We start from the raw sequence: 24,111 nt of genomic DNA on the forward strand, positions 1-24,111 counted from the left end.
ACTCACTGGGTCCATTTTGCTGCATTGTTTACTTTCACTATTTGCTACTGATACTTATGACACTGACTTTTGGTGCAGAGCTTTACTTGCGTTGGAGTAGTTTTAAATGCTACTTTTACATAAGAAAAGGATGTGAGTTCTTCCTCCACCAACACTTAGTGTTAACAGTGTTTTTAAAGCTCCAGATGTCTGTGTGTTGTTAGCAGTGATTTCCCCTTCAGACTTCACAGATGGTCTAATCTAAGTAGCTGTTAGTGGCTCAAAGCGGAAAAATAAACAGATTTTTTTTTTTTTTTTTTTTAAAGGGCATAATACAAATGTATTTCCCCTTTTTTTTGTTCTCCATTGATCATTTTATGACCCCCCTCAGATTTAGCATTTGAATCCTCATATGGGGTGTGACCTCAAGGTTTATAAACACTGGACTTAACTTTGTATAAAGTAGATAAAACTAGCTCCACCTCGACCAGCTGTGACAGTAAAAAGCTGCTTACACATTGATTCATCAGTATTAACAAACCAATATGTAAAATATTCTATAAAATATAGTGTAATTTAAAGCAGTATACAAACACACAAATGAATAGTTTACAACACATTATTATGTAGTTGTAAGGAGATATATGGACATTTGAAGTGTTTTCTGATGTATTTGTCAACAATTATAACTTCTCATTAATGTTAAAAACAGTATATCAAAGCTGTAATGATATTAATATGTAATGTATATTTTTTGGGCATCTTCTATTTGACAGACAGTGGAGACAGACAGGAAATACAGGGAGAGAGAGTGTAAGGGAGTGACATGCAGTAAACAGTCCGGCCAGCTGGAAGTTGAACAGGTGACCTGCTGCTAAGGGTTTTTTCCGCCCATGTGCTACACGTCCCAACCACTCGGCCATTGGGACAGTTAAGCTGTAACAATAATTAATGATGCACGATTACACACCTGAATAAGTCTCACAAAACTTTTATGAACTATGTATACAAATGATTCAAAGGCAGATGTTCAAGACTCATGATCATGGAAATGTAGTTTGTAAAAATGTCTTAATTCAAGGTCGATGAGCTTTCAACTCTGATTCTCTCTCATGCCCTCCTCCTCCTCCTCCTCCTCCTCCTCCTCCTCTTCTCTACCTTTCTCACTTTCAATTTAATTCGGTATGCTGTATTGGCATGAATGTCAGGTGAACAATATTGCCAAAGCATTAAGGATAATACAATTCAATAATGAGATGAGAAAAAAAAAGTAAAGGCTTGTCAGAGGCTACTCATATTTCAATAGATGCTCGGGCAAGCAAATGTGGTGCAGCTCTCCTCAGTCTCCTCAGCAGGAAACAGAGCCATTTGTTGAGCTTAACGCTCCGTTGCCCAGCCGGCTCAGTCCTTCAAAGCACCGAAGACGCCACTGAGATCACAATTATGCAGCACCAGGGAAGCCAATTTCACTCACATAGCCACATCAGTACACACTGTGCGGACACACACGCACAGGCGATGTCACACATTCTCAAGTAGGGAGGACAGACACAAGCAAAGCACATGCACACAAATGAAGACTTTTTTTTGGTCCTTACAGATGTTAATATAAGTATTGCTGTGTGTGTGCTGTTTTCCTGTCAACCAGAAAATCCCACTGGATTCACACATGCAGCCGATTGTTGAAAATAGAGGCCATTAGTCTTTTAAGAGAGGCCCGGTGTGGAGACAGACCAGGTCCCAGTTATTGATCATTGGACAGGGAGAGGAGGAGAGAGAGGGATTTTCAGCAGTTAGGATCAATTGCCTCTGTGAGCTTAAAGTTTGGAAATGTCTCAGGATCACAGATGTTAGGAGAAATTTTTCCTCCACACTCTTCCTCCTCCCATCTCTTACTTTTAAAGATCATTTCATTGCAAATCATACTTTCTGTCAAGAAGAGCTCGATTACGACCATCAGAGTACAAAAAAAGTAGATCCCATGTCCCTGTTTAAGACACTCACTTTAAGACACTGCTGCAGCAACCAGTCAAACATGGATGTTTGGATTTAAAATTCACCAAACTAACACGTATTTCTGTTTTGCCAGGCTTTTCCAGGTAACAGTAATGCAGACACCGTGGTCCAGTACAAACTGGAACAGCCCGTCATAGCTCGCTACCTCCGTTTGATCCCTCTGGACTGGAACCCCACTGGGAGGATTGGTCTCAGACTGGAAATATATGGATGTCGTTACAGTAAGTCCACTTTTATTCTTGGACTCCTTTTTGTCAGTTTGGGTTCAGGCATAAACAGTGGGATCCAAAAGTCAAAGTCATGTTTGTTTGTTTATGTTATAGCATATATAAGTGTTCATATTCTACAAATACTCATTATCTGAGAATGTAAAGATATTAAATGACAGATTAAAAATGCTGTGTGTATAACATACATGAGTGGTATCCTCCTATACTGCATTTAACACTGGGTTGTTTTGTTGCAGTAAATTTAGTTGTTTGTTTTATAGCAAAGGGAGATCGCTCTATGGCATAAACAGACTCAAGTTCTTCTATTCATACTTCACTTTTGACATGTCACATCTGTAAGAATGTGTACTGGCTTTTAGCCCTTGAAGGTAAATAAAACAGCAAACTACACTTTGCAGAAGGTGTTAGGAATATGACATTAAAACAGAATGCTGCACATAATATCTCCATTCTTTACCTGAAGAGAGTCTGAGTCTGGAAACTGTAACTGTAAACCTAGCATCACTTTTATATTTGAGATGGGACAGAAAAACTGCTGATACTGTTACATTTTTTTATTTTTTTATCATACAGATTCACATGAATTCTGCTCTCACACCAATAAGATTTAATTACTCACACTGGTCTTTTTAAGGTCTGTGGTTGCTGCTCTGTAGTCATTTGCAGAGGCTCCACCACATGGTTTTGCAGTTGTGTGTACATTAAGAGGCCAAAGGTTTTCATGCTCATTAGAAATGACTCACTCAGAGAGAATCAATAATGTTCAAGCAATAAAAATAAGGCCATACACTAGAAAATATGGGATGTTGTTTTTGAGGTGCACAGGGACCACACTGTCTTTTTATAATGTTCAGTAACAATGGAAACAACAAAACACATGTACAACAGATGCTTAAGCAATGAAATATATGGAAAATCAAGCATTTTATTAACTTTGCTGCATTATAAACTTTCTAAACACCAAGTGCTCCTGTTGTGCTGTCTTTTATTGTAATATCTCTTTCACATGTTTTCTACACATGCATTTGTCTTTGAGTTACAACAGCGCTTGAAGTTTTTTACTTTAACCTTTACACCCTGCATGCTCGTAGAATAGAAACCCGCACTTTCTAACATTGCTCAAACTCACAGACCTCCAATTGTTTTGAATCGATGTGATACTGTCAGATAGTGTGGAATAAGATTCTCTCCGGTCTTGATGCTGCTTAATGGGAAAAAATGTAAAAACTGGATGTTGAGAGATTGAAGCTACATGCCAAATAGCTCTGCTACAAGATACACATTCAGTGAGGTTAGTAAACCAGGTCACACATGATTTAAACTGATAATCATGCTGAAAGTGTATCTGTGTTTGGATAATGAAGCTCTTCCTCCTCCTCCGTGTTGTTTTGCAGCTTTTGACGTGGCAAACTTTGATGGCAGCAGCAGTCTGGTCTTCAAGATGAGTGTTAGGCCGAGCCGGACGGCGATGGAGATGATCTCTCTGAAGTTTAAAACCCTGAAGAATTCTGGGACACTGCTCCACGCAGAGGGACAGAGAGATCACAGCCTCACTCTGGTGTTGGAGAAAGGACGGCTGCTGCTCTATCACCAACAAGGTACAACATTATTCTTCCAACATGTGGCTGAGATAAAACCTGCTGATCCCTGGGGAGGAATTCACATGTTACAGCGCTGACACAGGCTAAGAGTCAAGATATAAAACAAATAGTGGACTAAAAATTAGGCCATCATTCCTGGGCAGGGAAAGTCAATAAAACAGTACTTGTCTCTTCATCTTTACTACCACTAAAGTGCAGTTGAGCAAGACCCTTAATCCCAACTGCTCCAGTGGAGCTGCTCTGTGGCCAGCTGGTCAGACTGTGGGTGTACTGGGCAGCTGTGAATGTGTAGGTGGGCGTAGCCTCTGACATCCTGAAGAGCAGTTTTGAAGCTCAGAAGCTGCTTCACTGTTTCCATCTTGGCAGTGCCTGACTGCACCTAAGTCCTGGCTAATCCATAAGTGGACAAGGAGGTGGGGCTTGTGTGGACCCAAGACTTCAGTGCATGCCAGTTTCATAGTTGTGGCAAGCATAGCACAGCTTGGTGTCTGGGCGTGTTGCTCGAAGGTTAACCCAAGGTTAATTCATTTGTACGCTATTTAGCTAGTTTTAGCAGCAATGTTAAAAAGTGAGGCATGGTGAGCACAGACACTGATAGGCTAGTGCCAACATATTAATAAAAATAATACTAGAATTTCACTAACCTCAAAATACAGGAGCACAGACTCATGTTCTGTTCAATGAAGTGCACAACAAGCCAAATCATTAGTCTGACATTTGCATGAAAAATCCTCCAAAACACATGACCGAGTTTTGTCATGTTAAGATGAGTCATGTTCAGTGACTCAAATTAGCTGAAAGCTAGCGGACTGTGGCAGCATGGTATATAAATATGGAGGACAAAACTTTTGAAACACCTGTAAATACATGTATTTTACAGTAGCTCAAAGTCTCTTACACTTGAATGCATTCAAGTTTCTGGTAGGACAAAAAACTGCAAGGCGGCAGGAACTTTGGATGTTTTAATTTAATCATTAAAGTGTTTTGGAAGTTTTTTCTGATGATTTTGCTGGCAAACTCTGCAGCTCTATCTATCGGTGCATTCGTTGTTCAGTTATTGTTCACTGCTCTGAGTAAATGTCAGCTAAACACCTAAACCGTGCAGTGTAATTATGCACTCATTCAGGCTCCAGAGCCTCCACCATCCCGTGTCTATATAAGGAATTTAATATCCAGCACATTTTTGTCCCGACAATGAAACACAGGGAGCTCCAAGTCGTTCTCTTTCCATCTGCCGGTTTGCTTATGTGTTTGTCAGAAGTGATTTCTAAGATACCACTGATCCAATTTTGAGAAACTCAGGAGAATCATGCTTCTTTCTACTTTTCCTAATGAGCTCACTGCAGTCTTTGTTTGTTTATCCATATGTCTCAGACAATATTTCAGATTCAGATTTTAAGAAACTTTGGGAATTGGTGCACTTCATGTCTGCAGGCTCGAGGTTACAGGTCACTACAAAGAAACATACATGTTGTTGATGGACTGTGAAGGAGGAAAGCATCATTTGTTGGGAGAAACATATTTACTCTTGTAGTAGTTTTTTTTTCCCAGGCTTTCTCGCTCTGGTTCTCTCACAGCTTGACTCCCTCTCATATTGTCTCTCTTTTAATCTATGATGGATGTTAGCAACATGTGTTAAGGATGAACTCTGTGGAGCACAGTGGGCTAGCACAGCATAACATGATCCATGGACTCTGCCTGCACAGAATGAAGCACTGAGTGTGTGTGTGTGTGTGTGTGTGTGTGTGTGTGTGTGTGTGTGTGTTCGTGATTGTGCGTGTGTATTGATGTGAATGAGGTTAAACCTGAGGTGTTGTCGGACTGCCAGGCCGTCGTATTATCGCCATATGGCAAACCTCTCATCGACGGTGCCATCTGGCTGCTGGAGCACTCCAGCACTCTGCTCAGTAACCATTCTTTTCCTTCCTTCATTTAGGGGTTTTCTTTAATTTTATCGGGAATATCCAGAGAAAACTGGTTTCTTGTCCTAAGTGAAGTTATATTTCAAATTTGTAACAGTGGATAATTAATCATAAAATGGAGTTTATCCAATTGTACCAATTAAGTGGTAGAGCAACAATTCCTACCAATACTATCTTTGATATAAAAAAAAAAAAAAAATCAAACATTCAGAATTGTTTGATACTCTCATCATAACCTTCGTTTGTATTATATATAAATACGTTGTTTAATCGGGAAGTCATATAGAGATCGAGATCTCATATACAAGTATGAGTGTAAGTGTAAGACAGGTCAAAAGACATGATTCATGAGTGGAAATGTTTCTGAAACCAGAGGGGTTGCTAGTTAACATCCAGATGTAAGACTAGTGGAACTAGATAAACAATGATGGTGGACATTCAGGGGAAACCAGTGGGTCAGATACAGTGTCACTGGAAGTCCTGGTTAAGCAGCTGAGTATCTGCTCTATGCTTAGGTAAGAGTAGGACTGAAAGGTCAAAGCACAATTTAACATAAGACTTCCACAGGAATATTCCCCAAACTTTTGGCACTTTTCACCATGTAAAAATGTGTAAAAATAGTGCTGACCTGAGTTTATAATTGTGTGCAGTGGCAATGAAGGGAAATCCATCACATGCAAACATGTTGTTGCCTGTTTTTTCCATGATTTGAGGCAGAGGCGCGTTGGTTTTGGATGTTTATCTATACATATATGCATTTGATCCTCCACCAGTTGAATTCCACTATGCTCTACACAAACTGCATAGTTTGTTTATTTTACACATCTTGATACTCGATACACAGCTCAAATGTCAGTTGCAATTACAGCATGAATAGTAGGAAACCACTGCAGGTGAAAAGTTGACTAATTTCTATTACTATAATAACAGCATTTCAAGGTCCAGGCTCAGTGTATGGTTATAACATTTGCATGGTCGCATTTTAATGATGGTTAGTGAAAGCATCTTTCTTTCAGTACATAATATACACATTAGTGATGGATTTCCATATGACTGCTCCCCCTTTTGGCACATGTGGACATGAGGATAGGTGAGAGCGTATGGCCATCATTATGAGGCAGACCTGAGTTGCGATTGTGTGCAGTGGCAAAGAAGGGAAATTCAGCTACATGCAGACATTTTGTTTTGGTAGTTTCAGTAATGAGAGAACTATTCTCGGACATGTAGTTGTACCATTGTGGCTATATATCACCCAACTGTTGAATGTCACCCTCTGATTTGGCGATGGAGGCTTGCATGTCTGAATAAGCCTCATGTTGAACAGGCTCCATTACTCACTTTTGTACATTTTGCACTCCAATTCATGCATTATTCTAAAAAGATATTTTGCTACATGACTGAAATGTAGGCTACTATTTTAGCATGAAAAACCAAAACTGCTGCAGCAGAAATGTTGATCCAGTTATGTTACTGTAATGACAAAATTTCAAAGACAGCGTTATAGTCTTATGATAATGTTTGCAGAAGGCGTCTTTCATTTAGTGCATACAAAAGTCTACATAATGTGATCACAGAAGAGCATATGTCCTAAAAATCTTGAGTTTCCACAGAAACTTTTCTGAGAAAAATGAAGAAGATTTTTGCGAAACTCAGAATTTTCTGTATTCAACCCACCCTCTCTCTGTTTCCTCCCATCCTTCACAGTTATCTTAACCTCCCTCTGTCACTCCCACGCTACAATCCCACAATAAAAACAGAATATTGTCCGATGCCCTCTAGTTAGGAAGAGGTGGAAGAGCATTAATTCCCTGGTGGTATTGTCTAGTGTCTGTCAGCCGAGGTGTCATCAGTGAAAGCCATCAGTCCGACATCAGCTCCCTGAGTGACGCCTGTCACATCTCCCTGCTAGACCCCGGCTGATACTCAACAAAATGTTCAAAGAACTCTGGGTAACAGGGAACGAAAATAAACAACCCCTAGTTTTTGTAACGGAGCAAAGATTAGATTGAGCTATGATAATCCAGCAATACAGCCAACAGTGAAAAAAATAAAAACATGCTCTGCCTCAATCACAGTGCTGTCACTGCCGGCTTCTCTCTCTGGCTCTCTGCATCTCTGTCCGCCTCGCTGCCCCCTCCCTTTCCATTGTTATTTATCTCAGACTTTCTCATATGTCGCCCCAGTTCTGGTCCTACTAGATTTTTGTTTCAGAGGCGATTATTTGCCTTTTTCAATTGCATGCGCTTTGTCCCCCCCCCCCCTTTCGCACAGCCCTCCCTCTCTCTTACTCTCCCAGGAGTTTGCATTCTGTAGACAGTGTAATTTAGATCAATAGCTCGGAGCATCCACCCTGAGCCACAGCATGCTCCTCCACAGTCAGTTGCTGGCACGAGAGGAGAGGAGAGAGGAGATCAAATCAAATCAAACTTTGGGGGCAAGAATAAAACCTGAAGATTTAGATGTATTATCTCCATAGCACAGTGTGAGAGATTTTCTGAGACATACTCTGGTCCTGTTGGTCCAGACCCTCTCTTTAACAGTGATGCATGTTGGATCATGAGCAAGACAAGCTGGCTTAGATGAAGAGGCCCTAAAGATGGGTAACACTGAGCATCAGGGAAACATATAGCTTATAAACACACTAACATAAAGACCTAAGACAGAGCAGATGTGTTTTTGTTAGTCAGTGGGTAACAGCCATTTACATAAATTAATGTCTGAATCAAAACAGACAGACAGACAGACCAACATGCAATGAGCAGGCAGACAGACAGGCAAACAAACAAATAAATACAACAGTGAGAGAAAGACCCTCTCTATCTGCCTGTAGCTGTCCAAGCAGTTGAAATAAATTGGCTGGCTCATTAAGATTTATGTCCGCTATCCAAAACCAACTCATTTCCTCTCTGCTTTACATTTATCAAATTGTCATTTTGCTATAATTTGGCCCACTGCTTCATAATTCAATTCAATTCTGAACTGTCACTGGGAGGCTGTAATACACTGTAGTAAATATACTGAGGGCTACAGTGTTTTGGTCCAGTGCGTTCTGGACGAATGGTGTTAAGTGTTGCTGACTAAATTAGGATGGCATCAAAGAGGCGTGCAGGGCAAGCTGCATGCTAAACAAAAGCTTGTCTGTTCTCTGTATTCTCAATGATAAGCACATGCTATGGTTGGTTTCTGGTTGCTGGTTGTGTTTTTGCACCATAAAAGAATATTTCAGATTTTACAGTAACAAAACATCAGCACGATCACAAAAGGTTTTCACTAATCGCACAGAGCAACAAAAGCTTTCGCCAGATCCTCCCCCAGGCATCTGCAGAGTGCTCTTGAAAAGAGATGAATCTCTCTGGACAAAGTCTGCCAGTTGGCAGAGAAAATACAAGACTATGAATTGTGGTGATTACTGTTGCATTTGCTTACTCCATTCCACTTAGTCTACAGTGATTTACAGTGAGCCTCCAGGAGTTCCTGTTGTAAACAACCTCGTAAGAGTTTCAGTCAGCAGCATCACTGTTTTCAGAGGAGCCTGGAACAGCAAAGATAGCAAAGGGGCTCTTACTGTACTGCACTACTCCACTCTATAACAGGCTGCCTACTGCTGGGTCATTCTGTGCAGCTGCAGCAGTTTGTATCTCAAAAAATGTTCCACACAGAGTTACATAGTTGAAAGGCAAACCGTTCAACTGTTCATGGCCAGCCCCGCTGGTTTGATAAGCAGTTTTATCTGGATACCATGGCCTGCTCAGTACTTCGGCACTTAATCCCTACTCATCTAGCTCTACAAGTCTTACTGGTAGTTGCTCATTATATCAGACAAATTTACCACTGTCTTACCTAGTGCCTCTTGAATCATATTCTCACCCTAGCAAAGAGCAGATATTTGTCAGCATGACCCAGCCTTATATCTGCACTGTATTTGTTCAGGTTAAACTACAGCGACTGCCCCAACAACCTTGTTAGGCAGCATTATCTGAGCGGTAGGCCTGCATAGTTGGCCAATCACCATCACTGTGTAATTGGTTGCACTTATGTCACCAATGGCCACAACTTAGGAAGTGCTTAGAATGAATCATGGCCCTTGACTCATCCTACCAAATAAAAGAACATGGTTTCAAAATGAGTTTATGTGTGGGTGTGAGAGTGCAGAGAACATCCCAGAACCACCCATCTCTTTGCTTGCACCCACACACTCAACACAACCATCCATAACAACTGATATTCACTTATGTCTATAATACCACCAGCTACCAGCATGCTAACCCACTACAATACTTTAGCTAACCAAATCCCTGCAAAACGAATGTTAATTGTTTGCGTGATCATATGCTAAAGTAAGATGGTGGCAGTGGTCAACATTACATTGTACATTATCATTGTGAGTATGTAAGCATGCTTGTACTTAGCATGCTAATACTAATCCAATTTAGTTCAGATCCTCATGGGGCTTGCTGGAGCGTGGTTGTCTTCATCTTATCTACTTTCATTCTGTCCTGTATATTACTAATTTTTACTTATTCATTTCATGTCTTATTGACTTTGCTCTGTTTATTTGTATGATTTGTCAACATGTTTTTTGTTCAAACTTCATTGATTAAAATAGAAGAAGGACTGAGAGAGAGACCCGAGACAGCAGCGACTTTCTTGCCATGAATATCTCTGTGCTGTTTGCTTTTTTTCCCCCAGTTTGTTTCATGGTAATAAACTCAATTCCCCACTGTGACTAAAGCTGAGAATTGGTTTAGAGGAAGTACATTATTTTTACAGTCAAGCTGTATTTCAAATACCGGCACCACGTGATGCTGAAATCCTGAAACAATTATAACAGTCTGTCTCCTGATAAGACCTGTCATTGTCGTCCTTCATAAACAGATTTAGAACTTGAGGGAAGAGCCATAATGGAATAGCAAACAGAATATGATTAGGTGATATTGCCTCAGGGAGCTGTCTGGAACGGCAGACTCCTGGGCAGTGGATTGGAGTGTTCAGCACAGACTCCTCAGCTTAAAGACAACAACATACAATATTAGTCCGTTCGCTGTGGATAAATCAAGCCGTTATTGCACTGTAACACAGCTGCGTTCCTTCCAGCTGGACGACACGATGACGGCAAGTTTGGTTGCTCTGCAAATGAAGCTCCCTCCTCAGGAACATGCAGGCAGGGAGAAGAGGAATGGGAAATATTAAGAGTGACAGAGAGTAAAGGGCGTTTCATGAAGGAAAGTTAAGTGTTTCTATAATTGTTTCCCTCAGACTTCTTGTATTGATCTCACACTCTCTATTTCCACTTGTTCAACCTGTAATGAAATATGTCACCTCGTTAAATGGCCCAGTCATTAAAGGAATAGTTTGCCTTTTTTTCTGGAAAACTTCTCCTTCTCCTCTGTCTGTCTGTCATGAAGGAAATGTCTTTCATAATTAATGGGTGAGCACATCTCTCTCCTTCTGTTGTAGCTCTTTCTGTCAGCAGAAACTCTTTTCTCTCCCAACACGTTAGAGGATGCAGAGATGGAGCCACCAATTTGGACTTGCCGGTGTTGGGCCTGTCATTAATTATGTCCTGCTCTCATTTTGCAGCTTCATCATTTATCATACTCCGCATTCCTCCCCTCCAGCATACAGATATGTGCTCTCTAACGAGAGCGGGTGACCTCAGTGACCTGTTCCCCGTTTGAAACAAAGATGAAAATGTTCCACTGAAGCTGCAACATCTCTGTGACGCTTTCTTGTTTTGATACATCAAACATGAACCTTTGAGGTTTTCCTGCTGCGAGAAAATAAGACGCAGTATGCTGACCTTGAATTGTCTTTGTTTTTACCTAGGTGTATACCTCAATCAAAGATCCTCAGGAGGAAGGGCACAAATGAGGATTCCTGCATTAAAGGCACCATCATGACGACATAATTGATTGATTTTCTTACCCTCGCAGGTATGAGTTCATCCTCTGGTGGTCAGCTCCTTGTTTCTGTGGGTAGTCTGCTGGACGACCAGCACTGGCATCACGTAAAGCTGGAGCGGCTCAGCACTCACCTCAACCTCACTGTGGATAAAAACACACAGCAGGTTCACACACCAGCCGAGCTCAGCCACTGGGATATTCACCAGGTGAATACACACAAAAACAAGTATTTTAAAATGATACTATATTTAAAATGTAACATTCACCTCCTGCACACTTGAAAGTTGGTCACACAGAGATTGTAGTTTTGCACTGTAGGGAATATGGCAGCTATGTTCAGCTTGAGTTCATGTTGGTTCCAGTTTTCATTCTCAAACCACTTCCACCATTTCACTTCTCCAGCCACCTGATGCTGTGGTAGAAATTACTGAAATGAATACTGTTATGTATGTATCTGAATCACTGTTAAATCATCTGGGGTCGTATTAGAGAAACTTCCTATATTAAGTCTTCAGTTAAGACGGAAAGAGTATAAAATAGGATTTTCCCCTATCTGGTATTACAGAAGCAAATCCCAACTAACTTTAGGAATGTGACTTCATCCTGTCTTATCTCAGGTTATCCGACATTGGTTATGAACCTTGTCTGTTACAACCAATGCCACTTTTCTCATCTTGTGATATGGTATTTTTGTAACCCATGACATTTCTCATTGAAATGTACAGAAAATGGCCACTTCACTCTGAAAATCTCCTTTTGGCAAAAAATAAAAGGAAGCACATCAGTCAGTTGCACCACAGCCAGGAGAGAGCCTCATGTCACCAGGTCGAACTCTCCAAAGCCGGTCGTAACTGCACAGCTAACTGCATGGCCTGGGAACTGCTAACGGGTGTTTTGTCATCAAACCACAACATGTCATTAGGGTCTGCCATAAGTCTCTCAGTGAATAAAGTCCATCTGTTGACATTAAGTTGGTTGTGTAAAAGCAATAAAAGCCATATGGATGAAACAAGTGGTGGAAAAGTGAAAGTTAGGACAGCTTAATGGTTAATTTAAGAAGTTACGAAGTGTGTGAAATACACTTTTCCAATCTTAAGTAAGGGTAGGAACATTGACTGAGGATTTACTCATTTCTAATGGCTTTTTTTCCTAAATTCCTAACCTTAATTACCATGGTTACTGAACCATTAAGATAGGATCTACAAGTTAGGAAGTTTCTTTCCTACGGCCCCTGGTGTATAACTGAAAAAGAGCATTTCAACCTTTGTTGACACCTTGAACCTTGTTAGAGATGGTTCAGACTGTCTGGTCTTGAAGGTTTTTCCCAATGGCATGCTGGGAAGGCTTCTTCAGGGAAAAGGGAAAATAACTAAGAGGAGTCATATACGCCCTCTGTGTGACCCTATTCCTCATAACAGTTTTAGTGTAACAGGCTGCTGTGGCAGGGAATCATCAAACAGATTCTATACTGTTTCTGATGTAGAGTTTTTTTTCCTTGTACCAGAATAAAATACATTCATTTAAGACAAAGAAGACTAACCAGAGATTGGGATTTTTATACATTTATTTTAATCTTCACCTATTGTAGTTTACTGAGTGGTCCCAGGCATGTTACTCATTAACTTCTTTAATGTTGTACTCATTAGATATTAGCCATATTCTAGTGAAAGGTGTGAGCAGATTAATGACTACAAATCCATGAATGGGAGTCAGTTTCACAGCATGTTTTGATTTATTTCAATTTTCTTTTCCACTGTCAAAATGCACCAAAGCCATGTGCTCTGCAGGTCAAATGTTTTACAGTCTTACCTTTGGCCTTTGTGTTTACATATATCACATGTGTTGTTTTCTTGTGTGTGTAGCTAAGTGTGGGAGCTGTCCAGAGCCATGGACTACAGAAACCCATCTTGTCAAATAGGCATTTCCATGGCTGCCTGGAAAACCTGCTCTACAACGACCTCAAGCTGATAAACCTGGCTAAACAGAACAACCACCAGGTCACTGTAGTGGTGAGTCATTGTGTTTCAGCATATTTGTTGCCTCATTGTGGTTATCTGCCATTCAGAGTTCACCAGACAGACAAAGTTGTAATTGTTGAGATACGTTGGGGTAGAGTTGGGGAGCGACGGAGCTGAGATGTGAAAGGGGATATGTCAGGAGGCCATTGGTTTGTAGGAGTAAAGTCTTGTTGTCTGTTTTCCTATAGATGAGTGATTCCCAAAGTTTTTGACTTATGAGTCATTATAACAAAATAGTTCCTTCTCATGACCCTTTATTACAGCTTACACAGGTCTAGTAACGGTTCAACTAGTGCCAGGTTCTCTTAGATTGTTTCATTTTAATATTTTTTTGTCATGAAAGGATAAAATTCTACAGTATTTCAAATGCGAGAAAGTAAAGATTTGAGAAATGTCAGTGTTTTTGATTTGAGAAAAGTGTTGTATCTTTTTTTTTTTCTTTTTGTCATCTTCCAACTGATCAAATATATCTTGTGACCACCAACATTTAGCGATTCTTCCAGCAGGATTCAGATACTTTCTATTGAAAGTAGTTGTTTAAGACAGTTCCACAAATGCACTTTTCTTCTGCTGCCAGCAGGTGGGGCTTTGCCACAAATGGCACAATGCAAGTAAGCGGTCAACAAAGACACAAACTAACTTTTATTTAATATAGCTTGAAATGTTTTCTTGATTGTCGTAAAGCCCTGTAATTGTATCCTTTGATATCACTTGATCACGCCTGTAGATCCTCATTTGTTAACGCCCTCTGTCAGGACTCTAATCAAATGCTCAGAACAAACTTCAGAGCAAGTTGATCACTTTTCTTCACTTCAGACTTTTTGTGCTCTTCCTCCTCCCCTTTCCTCCTTTCTCCCTTTTCTGTGAATCAGTGTCATCATTATGCTAGTGGTCACCATCATGATTATTATTATTATCATCATTATTTTCAACATCTGTATCATCATCTCCTTTTATTTTTACACCCATCATCATCACCATTGTCATTAGCATCACCATAATCTCCTTCATTATCATCACCAATGTCATCACATCCACATTTAGGAGTTACAAAGCCCAAAGCAAAAAAACTACAGAGGAAGAAAAATAAATTAGTGAGGAAAGGAGGTAGAGAATGAAAATGAGAAGTAAGGAAAGAAGGAGACAAGGACAAAGGAGAGACAGAAAACAACACTTTGTGGTGTTTATTAATCACAACAGAGAAGTTTTTATGATGCAGTTTTTATGCGTTGTGTAGGAGACCTCCCTCAGTGATACATGTATCTTCATTTTCCCACAGAGACACAGTTTAGTTCTTATAATGTGCTTAAATCTAAAAAACATTGATTCCAGTTTTAAATCTGTTTAGTTAGTATCAACTCTATTTCCCAGTGCCATGCTGGGATTAAGATCTTCAAACAGTGAAAGTGGGTGCAAATGCTTTGTGACCCTGAAGCTTCAGGTTTTCCAGCTTGTTTTAGCCGCTCAGCTCATATCAATATGGTAATACAGGTGTCTTTTTCAGAGAGCGGCTGCTGAGACCTCTGTGACATCAAGTTAAACTGAGTCAGCCTCTGCAACTGATGAATATTCATGCTTTATTATCTCTTTATAATCATTGCTCTCTCTCCCTCGCTCTTTTTCTCAGGGCAATGTGACCTTTTCTTGTGCTGAGCCAGTTTCAGTCGCCATGACGTTCACCGACTCCCACAGCTTCCTACAGTTGCCCGGACTGACATCATGGTCATCAGGGGTTTTCACTGTGGCGCTACAGTTCAGGACATGGAACAAGGCGGGGCTGCTCTTGACTTTCAACCTCCCTCAGCTGGAGAGCACGGTCTGGTTGTACCTGAGTGAGGCCAGACTCCGTCTCCGGGTCAATAAAGCAGGCAGGGCCCCACTGGAGCTCAGCGCAGGTAGGTCCCACCATGATCCCGCATCGCCTCTGTCATTTTGGACAGAATCTGTGAATCTGTTGACCATGTTGTTCAGGTCAATAACAGAGATGTCGGAACATGTTCTCATTAGTTTAACTTGGCTGAACTTTGACCTCAAATACACTGACCTCCAAAATGTTGATGCAATGGGATGCAGGCATTGATAGAACATAAAAATGGTGGAAAAGTTATGAGTTTTGCAGCTCTAAGATCCAGTCGGTATTATGTGGGGAAAAAAAATCACAAGCGTGGCAGAATATATCAGAGATGATGAGAACACAAAGTGGTTATTTACATTTACAGATGTAGTCTACAGCGTCCTTGCTCTACTTTACAGTAACTCTTAAGTGTTGCGTGTTTGGTCTGAAACTGCTGAGAGAACAGAATTCTTGACCTTGAAAAAAAAAAAGTCCACACAGAGTTTCTGGAGCTAAGTCACATGATCTAGAACTTTTGATCACACGATTAAAGGTCTTATAGAAAGTGCGAAAGTCATAACCCCTGTTAAACTCCATCTGCTGAGAAAGACTTTGAAAGACACTTTGAAAGAAAGACTCTGCTGCTGAAAAAGTGAGTAGATGGTTGTGTCAAGTTTTTTCTTATTTTTTCAAATGAATATTCTTGGTTATCAATCTGCATTCCCCCAAACTTGGTTACTCATTATTACAGTAAATAAACCGTACCACATCTGATCCGACTCCACAAGTCTGGAGCGTCCTTATCAAGCTTCAGCTTCAATTTTTGTTTTTTACAATCGTTAAGCTCACATCCAAAATGCACTAATTCATCCAAGACTCTTAATTTGTATTTCAAGAACCAGAACACTGACCACATTTGTCTTCCAACAAGAAAACTGTGTCACTCAGAACAGACTGACCTGAGCAGAATGACACTAATAACAGGTGGTATTACAATATGTACCAATATTGTGTTTGACATAGCTATTATTTTATTCATTTATTTATTTATTTGGTGTAAACCATGATTCCATCACAACATGAGTTGTGCTAACCAGAGAAATTCATTAGAAAGTCTGCAATATACCTCAACTTTTCTTTTTTTTGGCCATTTTTACATAGAGTAATTCCAACTGCACAAAGTTCCAGTAATACTAAACAAAACTTTACATATTGACCTGGGAAAGAATCTCTTTGCAGCCTGGCAATCTTCTGCAGATATGTCCAGACATCCAGCATTCATTCTGTCCAAGAAAGACATCCCTTCATAAACTTTCCACGAGGAGAAGAAAACTTCCTCAGGTCTGAGGAAAGGAGAGTAAGGTGGAAGGAAAAGTGACACCATTCTGGGATGGGCTGTAAACCACTGTGTGACTAGGAGAGAATATGAAATATTACATTGTCTGTATTCAGCCTCACCTGTCCCCTTTCTTCTGGCACAAGACTTTCATCAAGGAATAAAAACAGATGCTCAGTGTTGTGTGGTCCAATTAGGAGTTCATGCAATTTTATTTCTTTTATTTCTTTTTAGATGTAAGAGACTTTAGCAAATCATGGTCTAATTTAAAGTAAATTTGTCTTATGTCTGTTTTAGAGTTTTGCTGGTGGTTGAGTTTGAGTTAGGAAACAGTTGCTGAAAATTGAAAGATGTCGTCTTTGTTTCAAAGCAATGAAAAGTGATCCACAGTTTTGTCCACGCTGACCACTGATGTGCTGACTTTGTAAAGAGTTTTGAAAAGGTGAGCTCAGTATAGAGAAATGTGAGTTACAGTAATTAATATTTGTTTGTGTGTTTGTGGTGTTAGGTTCGGGTCTGAACGACGGTCAGTGGCATTCAGTGGAGATGAACTCAAGACCAGATCATCTGAGCATCACAGTGGACAAAGACGAAGGAGCCACCGCTCACACCAGCATCCCCCTTCCTCTAACCACAGAGAGTCAGCTCTTCTTCGGTGGTAAGACGATATAATGACTTGCATTGTGTGCTGTTTGTCTTTTTTTGTTTTTTTTGCTTGTTAGCCGTGTTGAGACAGACATACAGTAAGTTTAGAAACTCAATTCACAGACATTGCTGCATCTGAAGACAAATGGTCTGTTTCTTCAACTTGCAGGAGGTTTTGAGTTTTCTTCAACTATAATGCTCCTCTTGTTAAATATTGTAAATGGCACTTGAAATATTTTGCTGTGAGGATGGGAAAACTGCTGACGTGGACATTTACAACTGGTCAAAATTCATGGAGGTGCTCAGGTAATAATTATCATCTCCAGATCTCCTTTGGAGGTTTAGAGTGTCCCCCCCCCCCCCCCCCCCAAGAGACACATGAAGTCATAAAGCTGCTTAGTCTCATCCTCCCTCCTCCTTTCTCATCTCTCTTCGAGCCAGTCTCCTCCTCCTCCTCCTCCTCCTCTCTTTCTCTTTGACGTTTCTCTCCTTCAGATGATGTCTCTCCTCTTCCTTCTTTTTCTTGCCTCTTTCCTTTTGCATGCATTCCTCTGTCTTCCATCACCATCCTCTTTCACCCTCCATATCACGCTCTTTTACACTACACACAAATTGCACACATAATGTATGCTGCAGATGTATACATTAACCCACTACTCACATCTCATTGTGCATTCATGAGAGTATGTCTCGTGGATGTTCAGCAGTAGTTCAGTTAGTAACCCTAATTAGTATTCGTAAGAGGCATATAAACATTGAAAATCTGGGTCATAACACACTATAATTTAGTTTTAAGCACAGATAATGACATTTTAAATGTTTATTAATGTGCAGTATATTCATAACAATCATTACTTTTGAAGACATGTTTTATATTTTTACAACAAAGCGCTCTCGTAGAGTCAGTGCCTTGGTGGGTCGCACTGTTTTGGAGGACCAACAGCATATTAGGCAGGGGTTCATGTCTGTTGATACAGCAGCCTCTACTTATGAGTGCACACAGGCGAAAGGTACACTTTGTGACAACTACATTAATAAGCACTTACATCTGCTTACAACTACATTATAGTGCCTTATGAACCATTTAACAAATGTTTATATTCTGCTTATGAATGCTAAACCAGGGGACTTAAAGTGTTACCAGTTCAAACACAAAACAATCTTTATATGATGAAAAAGAATTGCAGTGGGTCATTATTATAATGAATCATACTCAAGTGAATTTTTAAAACCTGGAGTAAAATGATAGTCACAGATGCAACTCGGATGCTGTGACTAAGTGTGTGCAGTGACAATGACTAAGTGCATCATTGGCACTGCCATAAGGAAAACGACTCCTACAAAATCTTCCTTTGAGCTCCTAAAATTCAGAGTGACAATAAACAGTGAGTCATCGTTTCCCCCTCCCCTGCTGGGAGGTGTGGAACTGTGCGCCTGATGGGCTGACTGTAATTAGAGCCTGCAGTTCCTGGAGCAGGAGTGCTTTATTTGGCCACAGATTGCCACCATCCAGGATCAACCAGAGGCGTCGTGAATCAGTGATGGATAAGACATGGAGCTGATTCACAGGCTCTGGCATCACAGAGTGGTTTCATGTGACAGGTCTGCCTCAAATAAGACATACAGTGTTTTCAGACAGTATTCAGAACCCTTCACGTTTTCACATTTTGTTATGTTGCAGCATTATGACGTTTTTTTATGATTCATTTGTTCCTGCATCATTACACCCAATACCCCATAATGACAAAAGTGAAAACAGGATTTTAGAATATTCAAAAACTTGAAATTTAGCTCTGGTGCCACCAATTTCTCTTCATCATCTTTGAGATGTTTCTACACCTTGTTTGGAGTCCACCTGTGGTAAATTCAGCTGATTTGGTAAGACACACATCTATCTATATACTGTAAGGTCTCAAAGCTGACAATGCATATCAGAGCAAAAATCAAGCCATGAGGAGGAAGGAACTGCCTGCAGAGCTCAAGGACAGGATGAGTCGAGGCACAGAAGGCTGCAAAATCATTTCTGATGCATTCAAGGTTCCCAAGAGCGCCATAATTCTTAAATGGAAGAAGTTTGGAACAACCGGGACTCGTCCTAGAGCTGACTACCACCCAAATTCAGCAATCAGGGGAGAAGGGCATTGGTAAGAGACTTGACCAACCTCTCTGGAAGTTTCTCTATCTCCACACAGGATCACTGGAGCTCAGCCAGAGTGACCATCGGATTCTTGGTCATTTCTCCTTACCAAGACCCTTCTTGCCTGATTGCTCAGTTTTGCCCAGCGACCAACTCTAGGAAGAGTCCTGGTGAGAACAAACCTGGAGAAGCAGCTTCCTGGATAACAGTGGCAGTGACTGTCTGTTGGCCTGCAGTTTGTCATCCTGTGTCACGTCACTTTGTTGGCATTCATTTTCAACTTGTCTTGGGATGAGAAACATTCAGTGTTTTTCACAGTCTGGCAGTCGGGAAGGATGCCACACTTTCAATGATATACCATTAACGTCTAACACCCCATTAATGGGAATAATAGTTTTAACGTCTATAGTATATCACAGTGAGATGCAAAACATATATTAGAACTGACATCCATACCCTCACACTAGACCATAGGAAGTTAGACATATACTGCCATCATCACCAGCTGATATATCAGTTATTATGAAGAGCATCTCCAACCACCATACTGGTGTATATAACAACAGTATACTGCATATATTCATTAAAGGTCATTCCTGATTTTACCTTAACCTTAACTTTTACATTACAGCTAAATGTGCCACAGTCCATATTTGTGGTTTTAAAAACCAAAAACCATCTCAATGTAGTTTTACATCTCTAAGGCTTCTCTCTGGAGCTCTAGTAACAACAGGTCAGTGAGCCAATCAGAAAAGAGGAGGCTCTGAGCCTCTCCTCTGATTGCCTGACTATTTTCTGAGAGATTGAAAAAAAATATAGCAGATTTCAGGTAAACAGTCAGAGAGACCAAATCCTGGTCCAGGTGGGCGAAGCTTGGGGCATTGCTGAGCACGGTCACTGCTTTGTTGTGACGTCAAAAAGTTACAGAAGTCCTAATGTGGCTGTGTGCATTTCTCTGTGGACTGATCGCTTTGATACTTTGATACAGTTTTAATGTAGAACCTAGACCTGCTTTATAATCAAAAGAGAGAAATCTCACTTGATACGATATGGGACCTTTAATATCAATACTTATTTAATTTTATTTTTATCATGAAAATAATACCTTTCTGACGCTCTACACTCCAGTGTTGTTTTCATCTGACTGTGTGGTATCTGTTTAGTTTCTTGAGACATGTACAGCCTGAAGAACTTGAATGTGCTCGAACATATTGGTTTATATTCATATGACAGATAGGTAGATCTCTCAGTTGAGAGTGGATGCGAGTTGAGTCTATATGGTACCATTTCTTTATGCTTTAATCAGGAGACACTTTGGGGCTACTGGGGGAGTAAGGTGTTTTTCTTGCTTGTCTTAGAATTCATTGAAATTAATTTAATTCCATGTTTATAAATGACACCAAGAAAAACAGCTTCTAAACAAACACAAAGTGGAGGCCAGCCACTGATGGAGTGTCGTCTGTTTCCCTCCTCAGGTTGTCCTGCCCAGCAGAGCAGTCATTACTGTAGGAACCCCTTCAACATGTTTCAGGGCTGCATGCGTCTCCTGACACTGGATGATCAACCTGTTGACCTGATTAAAGTGCAGCAAAGGCTGCTGGGAAACTACAGCCACTTGCAGATTGATATGTGCGGCATCATCGACAGGTTAGTCTCCAAAAATACCATCAGAATGTGTTTTCTTTACTGCTGTTACCATGAGCCCCACACATCTCAGAGGTGTCATGTGTGATGCCACACGTACACACTTGTTATGGCACCAGTCCACTTTAATTTCTTTCCTTGGCTGTGACTGAACTCATTGACTTTTCATGTAAAGTTCCTCTGCTTTTTGCATTATTTGGGTTCAAAGTTGTTTTCACAGTCATTTCAGGATTAATGAAAACAGTGGTAGGAATAAATACTCAGTTTGGGATATATTTGCATTTTGCTCTTGGTTTGGAGCACACATTCATATTCTAAATGCATTGCTCAGAGAGTGTTTCTCCTTTCACCATGCTCAATAAAATACACAGATTGACATTTTAATGTCATTAGTTGCTGTCTTCTTTAAAGTCAGATGAGGACTCAAGTGCAGCGATAGAGATGGGACTGTCAATGTACTGAAGTGACCTCAACACAAAAACACCACAGTTAACAAGGATAATTAATTAGACTTGGAATTTGTCACTCTATGACTGTGAAAACAACAAGCGTGTAGACCAGACAATAAGGACTTAAGGGATAAGTCTGGTCAGGTGATATTATCAGCAAATTCAATTCCAAAACAAAAATGGCAATAATTTGATTGTCTGCTAAAAATTATTCCTCCAGAAAACGTTCAAACACACACATCAATACCACACTGTTGAACTGGGTGACATGTTCCCACATAGTCAAGTATCCTTTCCTGAGCTGGTGCTGTAAATACTAACTTGTGTTACAGAGCCATGACTGAAAATACTCGCCACCAAATGCACAACTTACTCCTGTTTGAATATCACGCAGTTATTGTTAAAATTGAAAGTATATATTTCTGATGCATTCTGAAAGGTTTACATCTTCAATAGTAACAAATGGGCCCAGGGCTGAGAACAACAGACAGGCTGGGTGAGTTTAGTATATTATATATTATCATATTGTTGGTTTTCTTCTCGTTGACAGTAACCGAAACATAGAATCGCATCTTCATTATCCTTTGTCAGAGCTGTTAGAGGGACAGAGAAATGGGACAAAACAACCAGGGCAATGCTACTACATGGTGTATTTAACCTATTTCAGAGGTGACCACACTTACAGACTAGCTGTGTTTTTGTGAACCTATTCATGTTGTATGGATATATTTATATGGAGAGGTCAATATTCATAATTTCCCCAAATATCATAATTAGTATTCTGTCTGATCTGATTGCAGGATAAAATAAATACAATAAAAATGTTCACATTTGTCTCTGATGCAGCCGCCTCTCTCTGAAAGGTCACTGCTTGTAGTCTGGTTCAGAGTCTCGTCTGCAGCATTATCATGTGATGAGTAAATATAAAATGCAAATGTTGCTGAAGTTACTATAAGCATCACAATTATTTTGATCTAATGCTATGATGATAAAACCCAGTTTCAGTTTTTATTTGCTAATGTTACTCCACAGAAAACCCCTGAACTTGTTATGTTTTGGATGTGGCATACCTGCAGAAAAAAAGACACTGGTAAATTATTATTATTATTTTTTTTTTGATAAAGATTTCATCTGTGGCGGCTGAAGTGTGCTTCAGGTTACTTGCTTCATAAGCCAGAAAATGTCCCTGTTCACCACCCTGCTCTGTATCAAGAGTGTTTTTCGTGAAGTCACAGCATCTATGAGGGAAACAGGAGCCGTCTCTGCACCACAGTCAGGTGCTGGTGAACTGGGAGTACTGACCAGTTATTGGACATAGGGACTTGGAGAATAGGATTCAAATTTTAATTTAAGTTTTACTGGTTTTTACTTATTTTTATTTTATGTGTTGGGGTATGTGTTGCTGTAAATTTTGTCATTCAAGTTTTCAGTTTTACTGCAAAATGTCAGCTCGGTTATTGGTCTTGATTTTTAATAATTAGTATCGGTATCGGCCTGAATAAACATATCGGTTGATGCATATTTATGTGCACCTTTGCTTTGTAATGGGTTTATTGTGTCATTTTTTTGTACAGCACACAGATATACAGGTAGATAGAAATAAAATATATACTCACAGCCAAAGCAATCGAAGTGGTGATGTGAATGAAAGGTATAAAAAAACTGCATTCATTATCTGTCACCTCGCGGTAAGATGAAAGGGATGCAAAGAAAAGTTGTGATATGAGACTATACAGTGTGACAACCTGCTAATTTAGGTGTTTTACTTAGGGCCAAGTTCTGGAGGAGGATGGCTTAAATGTATTATAATCCCCGCTCTTTCCCTCACACACGGTTATATAAGTCTCCAAATCTGAACCATCTCTGAGGGGTCGCTAAATCACTTGTTTATAACACACATCAACATCAAATTGAAAAAAATCCTTCCCTGAGGCACAAGAGCCAGCCTTTGAAACCAAGGATTGAAAATAGAGCAACAGTCGGCATTTATTAATCTAAAACTCTCATTCTTGGCCACTTAACGCACCAGCTACACCTAACTGCATTCCTGAGGAGAGGCTGAAAGACTTGCTGCGTGTGCAGCTAGGTAGATTAATTAGCAGCGAGGGAGAAATGTATTTCATCTCCTCGTTCATTTCAGGTGATTATCGAAGCCAGAAATGGGAAGTAGGGTCTTACCAAGTTTTCTTGAAGAGAATAGACTTTAAGAAGACCACCACAGGGCACAGCAGCTGTATACAGTAAGAGGTTGGCGGTGGCCTTCAAGTCCTGCCACCACTTAATACTGTACATGCCGATGTTCAGAGTTCAGAGATCTTTAATCACCCTCAAGGGGAAACTTGATTTACAATAGAGGACACACATTACAATATACAAGAGGACATCGACTGTAAGGTT

The 24,111-nt window shown here is 40.2% G+C and overlaps 1 protein-coding gene across 1 annotated transcript in view; it reads left to right on the top strand.

Annotated features, from left to right (window-relative positions):
* LOC130171499 (contactin-associated protein-like 4) overlaps window positions 1–24,111 on the top strand; it is a 100,913-nt gene that overhangs the window by 36,802 nt on the left and 40,000 nt on the right. Inside the window, exons 4-10 of the mRNA XM_056379552.1 lie at window positions 2,069–2,216; window positions 3,620–3,823; window positions 11,682–11,857; window positions 13,514–13,660; window positions 15,297–15,564; window positions 17,348–17,497; window positions 21,097–21,268. Of these exons, the coding sequence (XP_056235527.1) occupies window positions 2,069–2,216; window positions 3,620–3,823; window positions 11,682–11,857; window positions 13,514–13,660; window positions 15,297–15,564; window positions 17,348–17,497; window positions 21,097–21,268 (1,265 nt within the window). The remainder of the gene's footprint in view (window positions 1–2,068; window positions 2,217–3,619; window positions 3,824–11,681; window positions 11,858–13,513; window positions 13,661–15,296; window positions 15,565–17,347; window positions 17,498–21,096; window positions 21,269–24,111) is intronic.

Source organism: Seriola aureovittata, chromosome 6, assembly GCF_021018895.1.
Source record: "Seriola aureovittata isolate HTS-2021-v1 ecotype China chromosome 6, ASM2101889v1, whole genome shotgun sequence".
Taxonomy (NCBI): Eukaryota; Metazoa; Chordata; class Actinopteri; order Carangiformes; family Carangidae; genus Seriola; species Seriola aureovittata.